General features: G+C 34.6%; 1 protein-coding gene across 3 annotated transcripts in view; it reads left to right on the top strand.

Moving 5' to 3' along the window:
* The window catches only part of nolo (ADAMTS-like no long nerve cord), a 180,044-nt gene that overhangs the window by 135,466 nt on the left and 22,393 nt on the right, over window positions 1-22,185 (top strand). For all 3 annotated transcript variants that reach the window (XM_089080055.1, XM_089080054.1, XM_089080053.1), the window contains exons 5-7: window positions 11,282-11,611; window positions 19,423-19,564; window positions 19,955-20,087. In XM_089080055.1, coding sequence (XP_088936181.1) covers window positions 11,282-11,611; window positions 19,423-19,564; window positions 19,955-20,087 — 605 coding nt within the window. The remainder of the gene's footprint in view (window positions 1-11,281; window positions 11,612-19,422; window positions 19,565-19,954; window positions 20,088-22,185) is intronic.

The following is a 22,185-nucleotide window of genomic DNA, read 5'->3' as shown; positions in this document are numbered from 1 at the left end:
AGCGTCTAAAATGAACACATTTTTAAACTAAAATAGACTCATTACAATTTGTTTGTTGAAATACATATATAGATATATCTTATATATTTTATCTGTTACAATAAATGATTGGTATAATAAACTAACTATACAAAATGTAAACTACATTTAAATCGGTGAGAATTTCAAAGCGGAGAAGCTCCAGTCTAAGACAATTTATGCTCAACGTTAACGATATTCGAATTAGATCATTAAAGAAAGTCTCTCGGAATATGCAATCTTTTCGTTACATTACGGCAATACCCGTCGTTTACAAAAATAAATTATCACTATACTTCATAAAATAAGCGTTGATCAATGAATAGAATGAGTCAGTTCCGCTACCCGGAATATTTAAATGAAACAAATCTTTCGATACGTATAAATCCGACAAACTCATAACTGCGCGAGCTATCGATGTTTATTATAACATGCATCATAAGATGCATCGATGTTCCGAACATCATCTAAAATTCGTCGTGATTTCGTTTCGAAAAGAAAGTGTGAAGATACGCGGAGCGATACGTAACACTACTTGTCCGCACGAAGTCGATGGTTGAATGATAACGCGCCGCGCGCGCGTACACAATATTCAATTATAAACCGTCGATTATAAACAAAGTACCAAGGTCGCGCGCTATTGTTTGTTATCTCAAACATAAAGATTTCAGCAGGTTTATAACAAAATTAAATATAAGGTATGTATCTTTCTGTTAGACTTTGCATACAACGGAGGAAATATCAAGAACAGGAATAAACATTAAATTTTGGAAATGAAAATTCGAAATAATATTAGGTAATATTAGTAATTATGTGAGATTTTAGTGTCGAAGTTGTACAATATGTGATGTTAATATTTTATATAAAAATACATAATATTAAAAAGTAAATGGCGCGCGCGAAACGCGCGCTTTGTACTGTTTTAGCTTTTTAAATGATATATTTATTCAACCATTATATACATATATATATATATATATATATGTATATTTTGTGTGTGTGTGTGTGTGTGTGTGTGTGTGTGTGTGTCCGGTCATTAGAAATGCATTCCATCGTCCACGTGCAGATTCCGCTAGAAAAAAACGGTGCACACGTACAATGCAAGCGTGTAGTAATGGATGCACATTGGAAGGTCATGTCTGTGTATAATGATAATCTATACACGAAACTGGGTCAAATTCGACACGAGGATCGGCTAGACTAATTAGCGTAGTCATGTAATGCATTAGAAATTCGGATTGTAAATTACAGTGTGCGTGTATAGATTAAATTACGTGGGTTCGTCTTTTGATTACGTTCACGTAACTTACATCGTGCGATAAAAACAAATGTGTGTGTGTGTGTCGCAAGTGTCGATTTCGTGCAGAAATTTAAAACTTCTTTACCAGATATAAGAGTAGATATTTGATGAAAGCAAATGTTAATTTTATTATTTATTTATTTTTATGCTTTTTATGAAAAAAATTAATTATTATATGAATAATCGGAACTTAAATTTTGCTTGAAATAAAAAATGGAAACTTTCGCTAGTTAATAAATTTGTAAATCTGTTATAATTATTCTTAATTAAGTTTACTTCCGAAGAAAATGCGGTCCAATCCCAGCAAGATAACGCCCTCAGCTTTATTCATGCGTGAGGATGCGGAAGTGGCACGAAAGCGAAAAGGTCGCTAACCGCATGGCGAAATTTGATGCACTTTTAGCCGGTATCAACAAAGGGAGGTTACATTCCATGCTGGTAATCGCATTTACGGCCGATAAACGCGTGTCAGTGCGTACGGAGCAGCGTGTGCACCGTGTGCGTTATGTAACGATTGCGTAACGAAAAGCTATCTGATGCTTGTACCTAACGAAGAGGACCACGCGAAATCAGGGCAAATTTGACGAAACCGTGGGTGATTACGACGCGGTTAGTGCTGGAGTTACACATCGTCTCGTTGCAACATCTATATACCGTGATAATCCCTAAATTCACCGAGCGAGCGATATCGCTAACGAAGCTATTCAATACCTGGCACGAGATGATATCCGTTAAATTCGTTGTAAGAAAAAGTGAAGTGAATATCTATTGTCTATACATCGATTATCCTAACTAATTATAGAATTCTGAAAGTTATTTCTAGCTATAATCTTCTCTACATTCTCTGTGTGTTTTATAAAAGTAATTAAAATAATCATGTAAATAAATATAATTTATTTAAACTTGGATAAGCCCAATTTATTTACGCTTGTGCATCTTCTTAAAATCTTAAAGAGATATTTTATTTCCGAACGTAAGGAATGTATCAGAAAGAGAAATTGTATAATGTAGAATAAATTGTTTAGGTTAGAGTTTAGTGCGGGGCACAAATAAACCTCGACACGATTATGTAAATTTCTCGTGAGTATGTGGATCGATATTGCATGATTATTTAACAGAAAAATAAGAGAAAATAATCATTGAATAAAATCAGATATTGCATTCGATAAAACTATTACAACGCGATTCAGAATGGGGTTAGATGTGTTTGCTCTGCGATAGCTGAATACTCGCAGGAATAGGATCGAGCGAAATTTAGGTCTTGTGGAATTAAAAACCGTAAAAATCTCTGTGTGAAAAAAATTGTCAGCTCGTGTGCGATAGTGTCGATTATTTCAAGAGATCTGTGTCCAGGATTATCATTATCATCGCAACTGTCTCATTAAGCAAATTACATGATTTTAAGAGAGAAGCTATTTCTTTTTTTTCCATTTATTTTTATCAGGATTTTTAACTGCGAATGTTGAAGTATATGTTTGGTGATTATTCGCGATTTAAAATTATTTATATACTGACGCTGTTTCAGTCGCGTCTAATTAAAACAAATTCTCGCCTAAAATTTTATCGAGAAAGAATAAAGTCGTTTCATGAGTCGGGAAATCATTTATATCACGAGATTAATATTAGAACTGGAATTTATAACCCAAGATAGGTATATTAGACTGTACCGGTATAAATAATTAATCACAGATATCGTCTGATTCGACACAAAATGAATTATATGGGAATATCCTATTGTGGGAACATTCTATTCGTATTGGGAGGTACCACTTAGTACGTAATATCGGAAATGTAAAAGGACGAAACATTAGATTCTGATTGATAGTAGAATCTTATTCGAAGGAATTACATATCGTTACAAATATGTTTCTCGTTATCCGATCAATTCTTTCTTAAATTCGTTATTTTTCCGTTTTCGTTATTTTCCGATCATGAAACTGATGATATATATTGCAAATATTATTGTAACATCAAATCGATATGTACATACCTTTAAAAATTACATTTATTAAAATATTGAATATTATGTTATCGTACTATATTTTAAATAAACAACATATCAATGGGAAACGAATCGGAAACCGCAACATTTTGATGGATCTCAATTGATAAAAATTTGTTATCGGGGTGTGCATCCAGGTATGAATATTATTTAAATTAAAAAAAAAAAAAACAGTATTAATTACATCTCATTTTATCGGATTTTGTCGGATTTTTATTCTGCTGATGAGTGTTCTAGATTTTATGATTTAAAAGATTGTGCTAGTAAGTATCAACGGTATAATGGAAAATGTCGGAATCTTTTTTCGACAAAAATATTGATTGGATTACATGTAATGTCACGCGCCCGATTGCGAGCGTGACATATTTTCGTATGGTACTTAAGAGTGCCTTTTCGCGCACGTATGTAGCGTACTTAATTAAATCGGTCCTTCCGGAAGGCAGGAAATTCGGTGTGACAGGTGTAGACGTTCGGGGGTGATTGTGGGATCCGCAAGCGCGGCTTGCTCCCTGTTTGAAGAGTCTCGCGCGCCTCGGGCTCCATTTGACTGCATTGACGATTCGCGCGGTGTAGTTTATCGGGGTAAGTTTCCGCCCGCGCACGGTGTGAAACTTTCGTCGAGTAATCCGTTACGAAAGTTATCGGGCGTAACGTGCACGGAATTTCCGTAAATACGGATAATCGAGAAACGTGCCAGCTACCGCCGCCTGTTTCTCTTTCTCTCTATGCGCGCCGCATCCAGGTTTGCCTCGCATCCAGGCAGCTCTAACAGACACGATTCGGGATCGAGCCGCCCTCCTCCTCCTGTTACCCTTCCCTCCTCCCCCCCTGTCCCCCCCCCCCGTCGATGCCGGTAACGATTGGCGCACGCAGAAAACGCTCCGTTGTGCGGTACGTCGCAAAATAAAATTTCACGGGGCGTTTGTCCGCGAATCCGATAGGCGTTTCGTTGACTGGGGGGACTTAAAGTGAAACGTGCCGCGAGAAACCAGGTTAACAGGAAAATCGGGAAACGACGCAGAACGGTGTCGAATTTGATTCTGGATATTTCTGGATATTTTTATCTGACAGACATTAATGGTACAGATAACGATAAGATAAATATTCTTTTTGATAAATTTCTTAAATATAAATTAAATTCTTAAATTTTTTATTTATTTATTCGAAATTTTGTAGCAGATTAATCTTTTTTATAATTATTACTTATATATCTGTATAACGAAATAAAAAATCTACGCGTTTCTAAAATTGCATATTTCCACATGTTTATTGATATGATACTTTCTAGTGTCATATTAATATCATTATTTAAAAAATATATATTACAAAGATAAAAAAAGTGGGATTATAGAATATGCAGTAGAAGAGAAAAATAACCATAAAAAAACCACCATATAATAATCTCTCGAAATTTAAAAGAAAATTCATGTTAAAAGAAAAATCATTTATATTTTTTACGGTTTCTATGTCTTCGCATTATATTTAGTAGGAAAATGTATTGTCAATTAAATGTCGTAGTGCCCAGTGTGCGCATTGTCTCGTGAAATACTATTCTCTTTGGAATAGAGAACAGCCTCGCGTCCTACACACGTTCCAGGATGTTATTTTCGCAAGCATTTCGCTCGCGATCTTCTCGAGCCTCTGTACTTCCGGTGCTTTCTCGTCCTTACCGGAATTCTTAGGGGAAAAGGCCAGCGTGTTATCGTAACCGTCGACATGGTGGAAAAAGGCATCGTTGTGTTTTCCTTTATTCCGTCCGCAAGGAGACGTCACTTTGCAGAAAGATGAAGAAAATGGGCTCACGACGTTCTTCGCTCGTGTTACTTTTCTACCAGATATTTCGCGTCGCGACATTTTATCACGGTTGCATCCTTTTTCGGCCTCCTCCCTTATTCACGGCCTTAATGAGGGACTATTCATAAGCTATTCGAACACAGACGAATAGGACTTCTTTTCCGCTCCAAAATGAATAGAACGAACAACGAATTTGCTGGCGGCGTGTTAAACATAAAATGTTATTTGACATTTATTATAGACAGATTTATCCGTCTTGTAACGAGTGAATCCCGAGTAAATTATTCAAGACGGAAACGGAAAACTACCTTGTCTCTGAAAATTTAACATCAAGAATTTTATTATTGAAATTAGCAAATTTCTATTTTGGACAAATGTTATATATATATATATATATATATATATATATATATTATACATTTAATATTGTATATTTATTTAAGGACGAAAATGGTTTTGTTAGCAAGTTTATATAGAATCTATTGTTTAAATTATTAATGATCTTGCTCATCTTTAATGCAATCAACGTTTATTATTATCGGTAAATAAATGAGCATTGATAAATTAAAATTGATGCGTGCTTCCATATGTACGCTTTTACAATAATTGGACACTGACGCAATGAAAATTACGGCATATATATAACTACGATTAAACGGATGAATTTCAATTAAAATAAACGAGGTTTGGAAAAATGTATGCAATATTGCATTGTACGTATTTAACATGAAGAAAAGTACACATTGTTTTTATTTGTTAATTTTATATTTTTATTTTTGGACTTTGTAACGTAGGTGGCCAAACAAAGGATCGTCATTAATGACAAATTTTTCGGAATGCATATATAGTCTACATTAAGCATTTTATTAATGAACGTCGTAAAATTGAATGAAAAATAATTAATATATACACATATAAACGTGCATATACACACAAGTATATGTAATGAATAATTACATTTTTACATTAGGAATGCAAAATTTATTTTAAACAATGATATTTACATTAAAAATCAGCAAAGCACTCACGGACAATTTCGAAGGTACTTATATAAAATAGTTCTTTAGCGTTAAATATCGAAAGAGCGCGAATAAACGCCTGCTTGTTAAACCCTCGATTGCCGTGTATATCTAAGCGTAATAAATTCCGGTTGAAATAATCAACAACTCGATTAAACATTTATGAGTTATTTTAATATTTGTTCGTGTAGACTTTTGCGGACTATAATATCAACGAAAATAAACGGACAGATCGAAAGCGACGAATACACAAACATGGCATATGCACCTGGTTCCACGCGATTTTTATACGTACACGGATGAAAACAGAACAAAAATTCACGTAAACATAATTTAATAAATATTCATCGACTATTTGAATTACCAAATACTGACTTCATATAGCCAACAAGCGGGACAAGCGCACGTTTGATTTGTACACGGTTTATCGGCACGTCGGCGAATTGGTATTTTTTTAAATACCAGAAATCGGATAATGAAATTTGTATAACCGCATGCAATGTACATACACGCTCCGCGCATTCTTGAGTTCTTTCCAACCTATGCAATTATCGATAGACACAATAACGCGATATGTATACACAAAACCATACATCGGTTTTTTTTTATTATTATTTAGCGAAATGTATACATAGACCGTAGCTACTCACGTTAAAATAATTCCGATAAATTGAAAAGAAATTTGATTAGTTATTAATTGCGACTAATGGAAACCAGTAATATGGATAGTGGGTGAATAATTAATTTTTAATATATTATTTTGATAAAATATCTCTCTTGCTTAAAATTTTATTAATAAATTAATAAACAGTTTTGGAATTAATGAGTTTAATATATCGGCAATCGTTTATTCGTTATTAACGTTATTAATGTTACATTTTAATATCAATATAGTTGAATGTAGATGAAACGAGTTCTCCCGAACTTTAAGATTCGAGAAGTTAGTATTTGCCGCAGCTATCCCCGTATCGTCAATTTAAGGACGAAGTAAGTTGTCGCTGCGGTGTCGCGCGAAAGGTATTATCCATTGTTCCCGGAGTGCACGGGGTTTCGTAATCGGCTGAAATGTCTGGCGAATGCCCCATGGGTATCCCGTCGGCGCAAGAGTGTTGGATGTAGAAACGCTTTTGCGTAATGAGTAGTTGAGATTCCTTGTTAAGGAGCGCTCAAACTCCGCGCTGCGGCTTCCGCGGTTCCCAACAGATTTCGGCGCTTCGCCTAGTTTCTTCCGCCAGTCCCTACTTCATAGCCCGAATTCTGCGAAGGGTGCGTCCCGCATTGCACTCCGTGAGAGCTGGTCGATCTCGGTGCATGTTATTTCAGAGAAGCCAATTGCGTAATTACTCGGCGAATCTCCTTCCCGAGTTTAAAATCACAATACGTAACTTTCTCTCTAATATTCGAAATAATTAGTAGTGTTTTAATTGAAAAATTTCATTAAGTCCCATTAAGCAAACAACATATGGATAATGATGCTGTCTTGAGAATAGAAATTTATTTATTTATTTTTAAACTCTTGTATTATTTAAAAAAAAATATGGTGAAACGTATTATTATATTTTTTAATATGAAACAGATTATATTATTTATTATTACAATTATATTATTTAACATGAAAACAGAACAATGGAAAAATATAATTAATTTAAATTATATTTTCGCACTTTTTTTCGAATCTATCAAATATTTTGAATTTAATTTTCTTGTATGAGGATGTGATTTATAAACTAAAAAAGAAATAATTTTATTTGTGTTAAGAGTTAATTATAATTATTTTTTGTAACTAAATATTTATTTCTAGAAGAGATAAAACAACGTGTTGAAAAAATCTGTAGCGAATAAATATTATTATTTATAATAATTATTTTTTATTTAGGTAACTTTCTGAAACTATTTTTTGAAAATTAAAAAGTTTAATATTGTTATTATGAATTTAAATATATTTATCATAAGGATATATTTATATTCTTATTACTCGTGTTAATTAATATATAACAATATAATATCTGCTCTCTTTATTCTCTTCCGGCTACCTTATATCGAGCAAACCTCTGTAAAATGAATAATTTGACAGAAAATTAAGAATTCAGAATACCCACGAGGATTATGTATCTTCCGTTATATACTTGCGTCATGGAATGATGCTACTTAATGCATAAACCAAAAAAAAAGAATTAAAAAAGATAATTAATTACTTAATAATATCGTTTATTCACGAAAAAAAAGCAAAAAGATATGAATAAAGACAAGTTTTGCGATTAAAAATGCATTTACAAAATGCATTTTATACTTTCTTTTTTATTTTTAATGTGTTGTACAGTTGATTGTACATAGTACCGAACCAAATAATCTGTTCCATAGATTCTTCATTTTCAAATAATCACGTCAAATTATCACTCTTTTTTTATCTTTTGATATCAATTCCAAACGAACAAATACAAATCTTCAATACATATCTTTTCAATATTCTATGAAACATCCTTGTCAACACGAAAATAAGTTTATCTTTAATTATAAATTTTTATCTTCTATATGGCATAATAAAAGAAGAACAATTTTCTTAATCTGATTTCTTTTTTAATGATAATTTCTTTATCATTTACTCTTAAAAAACTCTTAAAAAACACTCTTTATCATTTACTCTTAAAAAACTCTTAAAAAAACACTCTGTATATAAAATTTGTATATCACTAATTTTAAATATATATATATATATATTTTTTTTTAAGATGTTTATATACATATATATCTAATAGAAAAATTTACGTTAGGAACTAAATGGTACACGTATAGTACAACCAGCCATTATCTATTGCTGTTTCATAGTAAAAGTAATAACAATAGCTATAACGATAAGATGGATATTATTACTTAGCACTTAGCTGCAAACTATTTTATAGATCATTATAACATGGCAAACTAATTTAGCAAATTATGAAATCGTCACGTATGTGCGAGCTAGTAGTAATCAAGATCGAAGGAAGTAATGATAGTATTAATAGCAACGGTTTAAAATTATCAGCTATATCTCTCTTCGCGTCACATAATTTTCCGATTCCTAAGAATCTAAAGTGCCTGTGAATAAAGAAAGTGAGGTAAATTTGTAGAATTAAAAATTCATGGAAGGATTACATAAATAATTAATTAATCCTAATTTAAAAGTGAAAAGTGAAATGTTAAATATTAGTTAAATATTATATAAGTTATGTTAAATATAGATTTAAAAACGGGATTTAATATCTCGCTAATTATAAAAATAATTTGTTCCTACTACCAAGCAAGATATCTTACAGCAGCGATTACAATATGCTGCTCAGCTTAAACTCAGCATACCGTCGGAATATACGTCGACCCAATTGAAACTGAACTCTGTGGCTAGCCGATCCGCGCTAATTAATTACTGCGCTGCCGGCAAATTCATTACAACAAACAGTGTTCCTAACAATGGTAGCGGTGAATGTTTAGCTACATTATCCTCGCCGTCCGCGTCGCTCGGCCGGGGCTGCTACAGTCGGTCATATTGAACGTTACGTGTAAATTTCGCATGGTCGGCCCGTCGTGCGTATTTCGCACCTATATATTTTCCATCGAATTTGATAATTACTGCGGACGAAGTTGACGCGCCGTGACGCCGCGAATAATTATCATACACGGCGCAGCGAGATGCATGCGATTCGGCGTTGTTTATACTGAAAGTTTGCCCTGCATGTAACTGACCGCAATTAATTCTCTCGTGGAGAAGCGAAGTTAATCGCGATTATTTACTCTAACATAATCCATAATCTAGAATAACAGAAACATGAATGACAACGATAATAAAATTATCACTCTGTATCTTTTATCTCTTTTTCAAGAAGGATTTATAGTTGAGGGAGATTTTTGTGAAATCTTGAATATAAGAATTTTATTATTATAAATATCAAGTTTCTACTTCGTTTCTTGATTTTATGTGAAAGAAACTAAACACGCGACTGATATACCTAATGGATGATCTGTCACTGTTTACATATTCGAATTGTATGTGTGAACAATATCTTTAACGTAGCATAAAAATTACTTGCGTTATATTGCATTTATATTTTGTTACATAATTTTTTATTTGATAATAAACAACAAGATAAGGAAGGGGATATTGTGTTATAAATATTATGTTTCAACACAGCATTAAACAAATATGATTATGTATCGTTACAGTTACATTACAGAACGTGATGATTTCACGTAGAATATCAATATAATCATTGCGGTAAAATGATATTTTGTATTGTTACGTTCAAATATTACGAGATGGAATTTCAGAAATTTTGTTACAATGACAAGAAACAAATAATACGATACGATAGGTAAGAAGAGAAGAAGTTGGAAGATAACAAATGTTTCTCTACGGCAAACTTACATTCCTCGTTAACTTTACGAAAAGTGAAGTAAACTCGCGGAGGCGAAAATGTCGATAGAAATACCCTGGAGATATCGTGGTTCAGCTATAGAATGGTTAATTATAACGATAATTAGCGGGCACTTTTGCGATGGTAACTCTCGAGCTCTCGGGCGGCCATCCTTCATTTTGGATTCGCTATCTCAAGTCGAGTTTGAGAAGTATAAATGGAATATGATTTTGCTCTAATTAGCTATCGGAATTGGGAAACTTTGTTTTCCACGTAGTCAATTCAATGTAAATTCATATAAATTCATATAAATACAAAATATTTTTATTATATATTAATAGAATTATCGTTCTAAAAAAAAAAACAATCTTTTTCTAATTAAAAAATTGTATTTAAAAATGGAGAATGACAAAAGAATTAGGAAATTGATATAACGTAATCGAAATTTCACCCAAATTATGGCAAAAATAAAAATAGTTATTATCAAAGTATATTTTAGAAATGAAATAAAATATAATATAATATTGATCAATTGTCGCCGAATTTTTATATAAAATCAATTGCAGAAGATCGTTAAACGATCTAGATGAATCGAGGATAGGATTCCGTACGAACAATCGGATAGTAGGTGCTAAAAATGTAGATTGCTCGTTGTCGCGAAACGGCAGTTTCTCGAAGGCGCTTATAACGCGACGTAACGACGTCGTGGAGACGGCTTTAATGAGCCCGGACTGACAACGGATTTCCCTTTCTGTGATTTCAGCCCTGCGAGAAATCGGGCGATTTTCGCGCGGTACAATGCGCCGCCTTCAACAATGTGCCATACAGCGGACAACTGCTCAAATGGTATCCCCATTATGATCCAGCTAGGCCGTGCGCTTTGATCTGCCGCGGCGAGCAGACACTTGAGAACGGTGTTATACGGTCGCGGCAGGAAGTGCCGTCGGGCGAGAAGACGATGCCGCGCGATTCCGCGGATAGCCTGCAATTCGACAGCGATGAGACGATAGTGGTGCAGCTAGCGGATAAGGTGGAGGACGGCACGAGATGCTACGTGGAGGGCACGGAGGTGTGCATAGACGGCGAATGTACGGTGAGTGAGAAATTTCTTTGCACTTTGAGAGATCACATCGAGGGACGAGATCCTAGCGCACAGCTTCCTTCACAAAGTGTGTTTCCGTAAATCTTTCTTGTCAAAACTCATTAAACGTTAATTTTTGCACTCTTCTGAAAATTTTCAGCGGATGATCGATACGCCGATAGTAGTCTATCGATAAATTCAAACAATATATTGTGGCGTTGACTGTGTGCTCAATTGTATCCGTATAATTCTGTCAGCAAAGCTTGTCAGCATAATCTGATAGCGGATCGCCAGCGGAAACCAAGGATCTGTCACATCAAAGTCAGTTTAAATGAAATGTAATATAACAGATCGGAATTGAAATAACAAATCTTATTCGGTTTCCATAGACAATCTGTTGGTAGATTGTGTTATATTTCTGCTAGTAAAACTCGCAGCAATTATTTTGCAAAATTTGTCTTTTTGGTATTTAATTTAGATGTCCAAGCATTGAATAAGCATAATTTAAATTCACACAGATATTCTCCATTGGAGATATTGAAAAATCGATATAGTAGCAGTATTTTCAATAAGTGTCTGATTAACGAAATCAATATTGATTATTTTTTTGAGATCCTATACTTTAATATTGATAGATTGAGCTGGAAATATCATAATATCATTATTCTACGCTTATTGTGGCTTATCATTGATCTTGAATTGAAAACCAACCGTATTCAACTCTTTATTCCATTGCTCTCCAAGCTCACAATGCGGTATTTTGTGGGAAGAATATAGAGCAGTTATTACGCAGATAATATCGCATATATCAAAAGAGAATTAAATGCTATATATTCTTTCAAAAACGTTATTATGACGATTAGAATAATCAGTGCACACAATTTTTCTTTGTAGATAGTTATAAAAATTGTATTAATATTTCTTATAATTTATATTCTTTACAAAAAAAGTTAAATTTATTTCAAACCAGTCGTAGTAAAATAGCATATTTCTTTAATTACACGATAATAAGAGAGATTTGCATTAGGTGTAGAATGGGACATTAAACAGATATAATTCAATTATATTAAAAATTAATTTTTATCAATATATATAGTTAAATAATATATATATATTTTTATTATTATATATTATTAATATATATAGGTTATTAATATATATAGTTTAAAATTACATTATAATCAAGATTGTAATTGAACGTTACTCATAAATATATCATTGCCAAAAGCAGTAACTTTACTTTAATTCTCTTGATTTTGAGAAGAGGATAATTATCGATTCTTAATCGGCGGCATTATCAGAAACTATGGATCTGTCATGTGCAGACCGCAGTATATTAGATGCGAGGAGCATTAAGCGATAGGTACAGTGCGCCGCTTGTCAGTCACTATAAATTGTCGGTCGATCAACGTGAAGGCCTTTATTCATTAATTATCGAAATATAACAATATTTAGATAATTCACTAATTTCACCAATTAAATTGATAACATCACACGTTAAGACAAGTAATCTCGATTATATTCTTTGTGCTTTCCTATTGAATAATTTTGATTAATTATTAAAGAAATCACTAGTTAAAAATATAAAAAAACTAAAAAAACCTCGATTACTAGGAAACGTTACATTTATCGTGCAAATATCGAATACTTTCGATCGTTTATCTAGATATATGGAAATGCATCCGAAATGTGTAAATAATTCGAAGTAATGATATTTGAATCAAAATAACATTTTGATTTATTAATCCATTTAACTACTCGTTTGCATTGTTAAATCGATGAATCTCGATTCGCCTAGGTACCTTGGGAATTTACATATTAAATTCACCATTAGTTTGGTCACCGCGTTTTGAACATCGATGTAATCCGATCTGTAATTTTGATCGAATAATTACTCAATTAATTAATCAAGAGTCGCGTGTGAGCAATACCGTCGAAACATTGCCTGAAACAATAAATCGGAATAACCTTTACATGCGCATAAAAGCCGTATTTGAAATTAATTATATTAACGTGAACGCAAATTACAATATTGAATTATCGATAATATTTGGCATGAAAAGTTGAGTTTAAATTAGTCAAGGATCAGAGCGGCTGAAATGTAAAGAGCGGGTAAAGGTATTCGAGAAGTTTTCGTTATGAAGTTGAAAGAGTAATGCTTTTGTTTCGCAGGATTTTGCTTTTTTTGTTCCGGTAATCAGTAAGTAGGATTTAAAAAGAATTTGACAAATTATTAATTAAGTAGATAAGAGCAGCGTTCTTAAATACTTCGACGGAGCTAACCTTAAGCTCGGGATTAAATTGAAGGCGTTACTTAAGAATTTAACCGCAATTGCCACGTCTCTTGTCGAAACTTTGTAAGATGAAACTTTTGGAGTTAGTAGAGAGAAATTCCGGAGTCGGAGAAGAGATTCGCGCGAATGTCGGCGCGTAGGTGCATGTACCAGGTAGTACCTTAAACGCATTCACAACTCGTTGCCTTCTGGCATCGTCGAAACGCTGTGCATCATGTTGAGAAAACGCAACCTAACGAAGCACCCAGGTCAGTCTTCTGCTAATATTTAACATGGGCGTGTCGAGAAGCCTGATCTCACCGTCCATTAACTTAATTTGATCAACGTCACGTGTGTATATGCATATAATGTATGTATGCAAACACGTTCATATTCAGGAAGTGTAACGTATGATGATTACCCGGCGTATTATTATACAATAACGTGTTCAGTTGCGTGTTCAATTGCGTGTTCTCTATCAGTCTGTTTCATCTAATAAAGAAAACTGTGTACTTTTTTAATAATTATTACGCTATACTTGTAAATTATAATCAGATTTAATTTCTTGTATGATTTATTTGTTTAATGATTAAATTATGGTATGAATTAAATTATCATTATTAAAATATCCATAAGACTTTTGAAATATCACAGAAAGAAAAGTAAAGATAACTGAGAATCAAATGCTAATATTGGTGCGCAAATGTTTAATAAAATAAGTATATTTATTAAATATTTGTGCATCAAGATATTAACGTTTGACTCTCAGCTGCTTTTACTTTTCTTTTTTTTGTAAATGATTATTATTATATTGAAAAAAGGATAAATTTGAAGATTATTTAATCTATCGTATAAAATAAAATTTCACACATATATTTTTTATAATTGTCTAAATTTTATTTATAGAAAAAATAAGCTCTCTTGTCATGCAAACATAACGCGTTAGATCTTCAATCTAACATCAGAATTTTAATTCCTTGATCCTAAATTAAATGAGACTCGTGATACCGCAAAACAACCAGAAAGAAATCGGATTAACAATAATGCTGGGAAAAGCGCGTTCGCGGTATGCCGGGAAATAATTAACGAATTCTCATAATGGCAACGCCGGCGACGCAGTCGCAGGGACAATATCTAATCAGCAGAGAAGTCCACGTAATTAAGCATTAAGCAAACTCCGGTAAACGCAAACTGGCTTTACGTTATTAAAAGTGCCGAGTCCCGCTTTCGTTGTGGGCACGCCCGATGGACGCGTTGAGCTTTTTCATTACGTCGCTCACTCGTTAAAATGTATCTTCAGGGCGAAAAAATTATTACGCCATTTCCCGTTGTGATGGAAACAGCGAATTTTGAGGAATTACATCAATTGGAAATTGCAACGACGACAGTAATCTCCTCCTTCCGCTAATCACAGCGGAAAATCACAGCGTTGTGCGAGTACAAGACAATAATGACAATTAAAACTCATTTCCCTCAATTTTGATTATTATGACGCAAATAGATTTTTATTTTGGCCAAGAAACGAAAGAAAATATTTATTTCAAATCATATTTATGAATATTCGCCGCCTGTGAAGCAAATATTATGCGCTGCACGTTTTTTATATTTGTTATCAAAGTCATATTAAACTTCTATCAGTGCTTCTTTTTAATAAAAGGAAAAACTATCTTTTAGAAATGAGTAGCAGTAGATAGTTTCCTCGTTCTTATTAAACTAGAAGAGACTAAGGGAATACTTTGAATGAACATGTCACAAAAAAAAAATATTCTCTTTAAACAAATGCGGAAGTATCTTATTAAAGTTTGTTCTTAAATTTGAATTAAAATGCTATTTTCTGAAAAGATTTTGATTATGATTAATATTGCGGACTAAAAAGGAAAGAAAAGAACATAAGCATACGAGGCAAAAATTTGCTTTCGGAGTTCTTGCCCACTTCTTTCTACTTCATTTTCTAGTTTTCGTCCAATTCTTTCTTTTCTCTTCTAAAACCTAATTCTCCATTTTCAGTTTCTTATCTCTGAAGTAATTGATGTTCTAAAATTGAAACAGGTCGTTCCTTTCGGATTACACTCAAATATCTAAGGACGAAAGAAAACATATATTGTATGATAGACAAACGTATGATAAGTATCCAGATTGAATTCAAGTCGTAGTCCTGAACTGGTTCACAATAAATTTCATCGTGCCAGCGAAAACACGAAGGCGAATAAAGTGCCCGGAGTTAAGCACCCCTTCCTCCACTCTGTAAATCCCATTCTCGAGGAAACTATGTTAAAAGGTAGAAACGAGTGCAAGGGAAAGGAAGGTGAGGCACGATGGCGGGGAAATGTCGTGGTACGAGACTGGTAGAAAGGATGGATGTATCTTGATGGGATAGCGACAGCATGAGTGCTAAGGACTGGAAAGGTACATGAAGCATCGAATAGAATCTCGAGGGCGAATAATTGAATGCTAGTCAAATTTGCGTAACGAAATCGCTACAATATGGAAAATCGCATGAGACATTAGCAATTATCGGCTTTTGCGTCTTTGTTAATATCTTTGGTATTTTAATTTGAACAGAGAATATCTTGGCTTAGAAATCGATTTCAATCTCGAAACGTTAGAACATTCTATTTTTGGATAAATCTTTTTAATATTTTTTTCATTTCATTACACTGATATATAGACTAAGCGTATCTTTAATCTTGAATATAACATGCAAGTCCGATTTTTAAAATCTCTAGAAATATATTACATCACTAAGACAGAATTCTAAAAATGCATGATAGCTTTGAAGTAGCTTAAAAAGAATAATTAAAAATGATTTTGATAAAAAAAAAAAGAGATTTGAAAATATGCGAGTAATCAAATCTGAATTGCGATATAAATTTTATTTTGATATATGATGCATGCATATGAACTGTTCTCTACAAATCAGAAGTTTTCTTTTTAGGCTTGTAATTTAAACAGAATTAACAATAACAAACTGTGTACATAATAATGGTACCGTCGATAAATTTAATTTATTTATTATTTTTGTCATCATATATATATATATTACAGCGGTTATTTATGCGGAACCAGAAATGGAAGAGGATCGGCAAAATCGGCAGCGTTAAGTCCCGTGATATTTCATCTCTCACGCCCAGAGGAATTCTCGTTTTCTCCTGTCTTGTTTACCTAGAGAAATAACGGGTTGCTTCGATGATCCTATCTTTCAATTATCGAATCCCATCATTGATTTCCACTTTCCCGACAGAGTAAACCTAATCCGGCGCACCCGCATGCCACGTCTTTTGTATAAAGAGGCATATAAGTGCACGTGTCCGTTAAGACATACTATTCAATCATGTACGACCTACGGAAAGTGCGAAACAGATTCATTCTCGCATGAAATTAAATTTCGACAAATCCCCGAGCCTGCCGGATGCCAGTCGTCTGGTGAACGTTGATCCTCGAGCTTTTCCGCTTCTCTCATGAATTATCTTCGTGTGGTGGAAAAATAAAATAAAAAAAAAATTATAATTATATAAACTGAATTATTTTTATTAATTTATATTGAATTCTTCATTGAATTAATATTAGATTTATTATTATAGATTATTATTATTATTATTTCAGAAACAATTGTATTAAGAACTTTGATTGACTAATTAATCGAGACTACTTATATATAGCTTTAATATATTTTCGCGATTATGCTAGTTGAAGATTGGATCTTATGCGAACGTATCGAATGCATTCCTTTCATTTGTGTTAACCGACGAGGATACACCTCTCAATCCGCTTTATCTGGCCACATTCCCTCGGAAATTTCTGCTCTCGCGTTAGTGTAGTTTCTCGATGCGTGAAGCCGACCGCGGCTATTATAGAGACTCTCGTTTCGAGAGCGCAGAAATAAAGTATCTACCTAAACTAGCTTCTGCATTGGTGCACAGAATAAAACTGCGCTCGTAACGGCCGCAATTCGCCGAATGACGATCACCGATGTTTAATGGAAGTATTTCACAGAGCGTTTGAAACTTGAACGATAATCGAGCCCGATTTCGATTCTGCAGCCAAATCGAACGGTCAATTGGGCCGAAATGGAGATCGTCGCGCCGCGTGCACGCCGTACCGAATTTAGCGCGCAATTTTCGTTCGGCAATGTCTAGCTTTCATTGAACGACATCGTTACGCGAAATCGTATATAAAAGAAGATATGAAATGCGGATAATAACGGATAGACAATTTATGCGATTCGAGCAATTAAGAGAAGTGAAACTTGCATCTCTTACGACCTAATTAAATTATACACGCGAAAAGTGTTATTATATAGTGATAAAATAATGACTTATAAAGCAGCGCTTTCCAAATTTATAAGATTTTAAACAAACAATTAAATTAGACAGTATCAAGAGTAGACAACATATGATTATTCGCAGATATTCGGTTATGGGAAGGCAAATTAAATCATGCTTTACATTGACTCAACTTATTTTCTCGTTTTCTCGTTCCTTGTGTTGTGTCACATAAGACGCATGTTTTTAGATTTACCGAAATTTAAGCACGTGTAATGTATTTGGAACGAACGATTTATTCGCGTCGCAGGTCACTGCGATGAAATCTTGGATTATCTCGACCACCATAGTTGATCGTACGAGGGAGATCCCTCGTTAGACTCACGTCCCTCTCCTTTTTACTCCCGCTCGCCGCTGTTTCCTCTCGGCATCTCTCCGACGTCCCACTTCGCTCGCGCCTTCCAGTTTACTTCACTCTTCTCGCTCAGGATAAGGGATGAATAATGTACTTCCCGACCTCCGAGCAAACCTTCATGCAACCTGAATGACAAATCAGTTTGCCGTCCGAGCCAGGTCACGAATCGACGTCAGCTTCACCTTCTCTTCCAGCTTCTAGCACCATCTTCTCCTACTCAAAGATCCTGAATTTTCGCAGGACGTTTCTCGTTCTCGCATGAATCCCGATGACACACCAGCATCCGTCAACGTTCTTAATGTGCTCGGGATATCGCCAATATTGCGAAACTCTTTCAGCTTCGACTAGCGTCGAAACAGAAAAATTTCCTGTCACGTAAGCAGTAAATCGATATAAGTGTGACTTTTGAATCAGCAATAAAATTTTTGTATTCAGCGCTAGACGATGATTTATTAGTATTTGTAAAAGACTGACAGAATTTTGAACAGCATTTTAATAAGAGATCTATAATTTCTCTCTCTCTCTCTCTCTCTCTCTCTCTCTCTCTCTCTCTCTCTCTATTTTTCATATGCACTTCTTATATACCGAATAGGTCTCTATTAAATAATTCAAGTCACACCAGGATAATTATTTTACTTATTAATTTTGATTTTGCCCAAAGTACCAGTTACATTTTTAATTGCACATTATTCTTTTATCAATAACAAATCATAAAATGACAGAGCAGAAACGAATGTGCTTTTAACGATTCTTTAAAACAAGATTATTTGCCTCTGGCACAATGTGTTGCCAGAAAGTAATAACGACAATCGCGGCTAAAATCCATTATATGGAAGACATGTTTCATTAATCGAGCGTGGATTTCTGTTGCAGAAGGTTGGTTGCGACCTTCGAGTTGGTAGTAACAAGAACACAGATGCGTGTGGCGTGTGCGGAGGGAATGGATCAAGCTGCCAATCGCGATACTCCTGGAGTTTGGAATCAATATCCGCCTGTTCCAAGTCCTGTGGTGGAGGTCGGTAATTACTGAATTAATTTAGCCATATTTCCCTATGCAAACAATTACATAAGCAAAGTAACTTAATGTTATGCGAACATTTATTGATTGTCAGAAGTATTATTTTTGATGTATTCACATTTGTTTGAAGGCTATATTATACATATAAAAATATATTAAATTATGATTTTTGTAACTTTGGAAAATGTTTTTTTTTTTTTATATTTGTGAAATTTTGCTTATTTAATAATTCATATAATATAATATGTTAAACTATTTAAAAAAACTGACACGTCGTTGTTGTAAGAAGATAACGAGTGAAACTCACGAGAATCGCAGCATTATTTGCATGAGCGTTCGCCATCAAATTGGAGGGCTAATTTGCCGGTCACGTTTTTGTGCTAATAGGTTTCAAGATAGCGATGGCGGTGTGCAAATCGGTCGGCGCCGACGAGAGCGTCGTGGAGGACAGCTATTGCGATGCAAACAGCAGGCCAGAGAAGACCTTAATGCCGTGCAACACGCATCCCTGCACAACGAAGTGAGTACTTTTGAACAGACTAAACTATCTACGGTAGAACTGCATGCACGTTCTACGTCAAAGAAACGTCAAGCTAGTCGCGTGTACAATTGAGAAGTAGATATTATACGTGCCTTACCCCCGATGGAGGACTGCACGCGCGATTTCATCCGCCAAACAATAAAATATCTATCTCGTTTTTATGTAAAATATTACTTTGTTCCGTTATCTTGCGTTAACTCGCAGATAAAGCGCAATTCTTGTATGTTATCTCGGGATTTTCAAGGAAATCTGCGAGGAGCGTGCGGAAAATTGGGGACTACGTACTCGGGGAGTACGAGCGATCTTTGTTCCTACAACAATATTTCTCTTCCGTCTCCCCGTAGAAGGGTTGCGAGGCAGCGATTTAAAGCCGGTTCTCGCGATGGGAGTCGTCCAACAAACGACGAAATACTCCGCCGTCGACGGGACTCGGACAAAAACTCCCGCAAACTATTCTCTCTGGGATACGCGGACACGCTGAAAGTCGTGGAATAGCGTTGAAAATTTACCGTCCAGATATATACCGTCCGGAATCTCTTTTTTTGTGTTCGAATTCATGATTCAATGTTCATGAGGCGATCGATTCCTGCCAATTGTCTTTTATCTCTATTCCACGAACGATCAAGGATTGTTTTCAGTTTTCAAATTAACGGAGAATATTGTTCTTTTTTCTGTTTTTTTTTTGTTTTTTGCAAAAACTTCGCGAAAAATTAGCGAACAGAAATAATATTGTAATGTATAACAAGTTGTGAAATTTCGTTTAGGAAAACGTATTAGCTCGTTTTCATCGAACGGATGGCTTACGTTGTAATATATCTCACTCGATCAATCGATTCACCGGAATGCAAGAAAATTGCCATTTGAACACGCGTGCCCACGATGACAGTGTTAGTAACGGTATCGGGTCGTATCGTTTAACGATCAAGACTGGCCCCCTTGTAGCGATACGACGATATCGCGGACTCGTGATTACAAGCAATTCCGTTGATAAATTACGAGTGGCATCGATCGCCCTGCGAATCGGTCAATGGCTAATTGGAGCGGCCGCGAGTTTAGTTGAATTTAGTTCGGCCGAACCAACTAAACGGCTCACCTTTCCTCCCCAGAGAGGAACGAGACTCTGACCGCCGTGAAAAGCCGCAACCGCGCTTTGAGCTAGCAATTCGGGAGTTATGATTTAATCATACATTACGACTTACCTCTTAGTTATTTACTATTTAAACGGTCTATCTTCCGTCGTATAATTCAAAATTGAACTAATCCAAGAGTTATACGATCAAAGATAATTCAAAAAATCTCAGGAAATATGAAGAAATGGTATTTGAAAATCATTGACTTTATTTAAAGTATTATGATACTTATTGTAATAAAATATGTAGTGATATATTCATATTTATATTAAAAGACACAAGAGCAAGAGACATGATTTATAATGAATTTCATAAGCAAGCACTACGGTGCAGCTTATCGAGAAACTCCACAAGATACGGTCATGTTGATACATAGATTATGGATATATTTATCCAAGATATTGATAGTACATGTTACACTGTAAATGAATTTTATACCGTAAGATCAAAAGTCATTAGCACATTAATACGACCCGATAAATTTCCGGCGATCTCTTTTCTAGAGAAGAGCACACAATACGAGGGAAATCGAAAAAAATTGACGGCAATTAATTTCAAATCTCGAGATCACTTTAAGATCGTGGCCTTTATATACTTAATGCTCACGGTTTTGCCGTCGGCAAATTGAACATGTCAAAGATGACTTTGAAGATTACACAGAAAAGAATGCCAGAACTCGTGAGATCGGCAAGGTCGGCGATAATCGATGATCGATATCCTGCACGTAAATCCAGACACGAGTTTATCGTTTCACTTTGTCATTTAGCGCAATCGCTCGTACACGGAACATTTTACGGTGTCGTGCATGAAAAATGCCGAGAGTGACTTTGACAGTTTCATAAAAAGCCTGTTACCTCGATGGAAGGCACTCTACCCATGTTACGTAGTAAATGCCCAGCAAATCGGTATCTTCTCTCCCATGGCTATATGTCCAATACGTTGGGATT

This window comes from Pogonomyrmex barbatus, unplaced genomic scaffold (genome assembly GCF_055798465.1).
Source record: "Pogonomyrmex barbatus isolate J1 unplaced genomic scaffold, ASM5579846v1 scaffold3, whole genome shotgun sequence".
Lineage (NCBI taxonomy): Eukaryota > Metazoa > Arthropoda > Insecta > Hymenoptera > Formicidae > Pogonomyrmex > Pogonomyrmex barbatus.
Note: the sequence above shows the minus strand (reverse complement) of the source record. Positions and strands in the feature narration are given on the sequence as shown.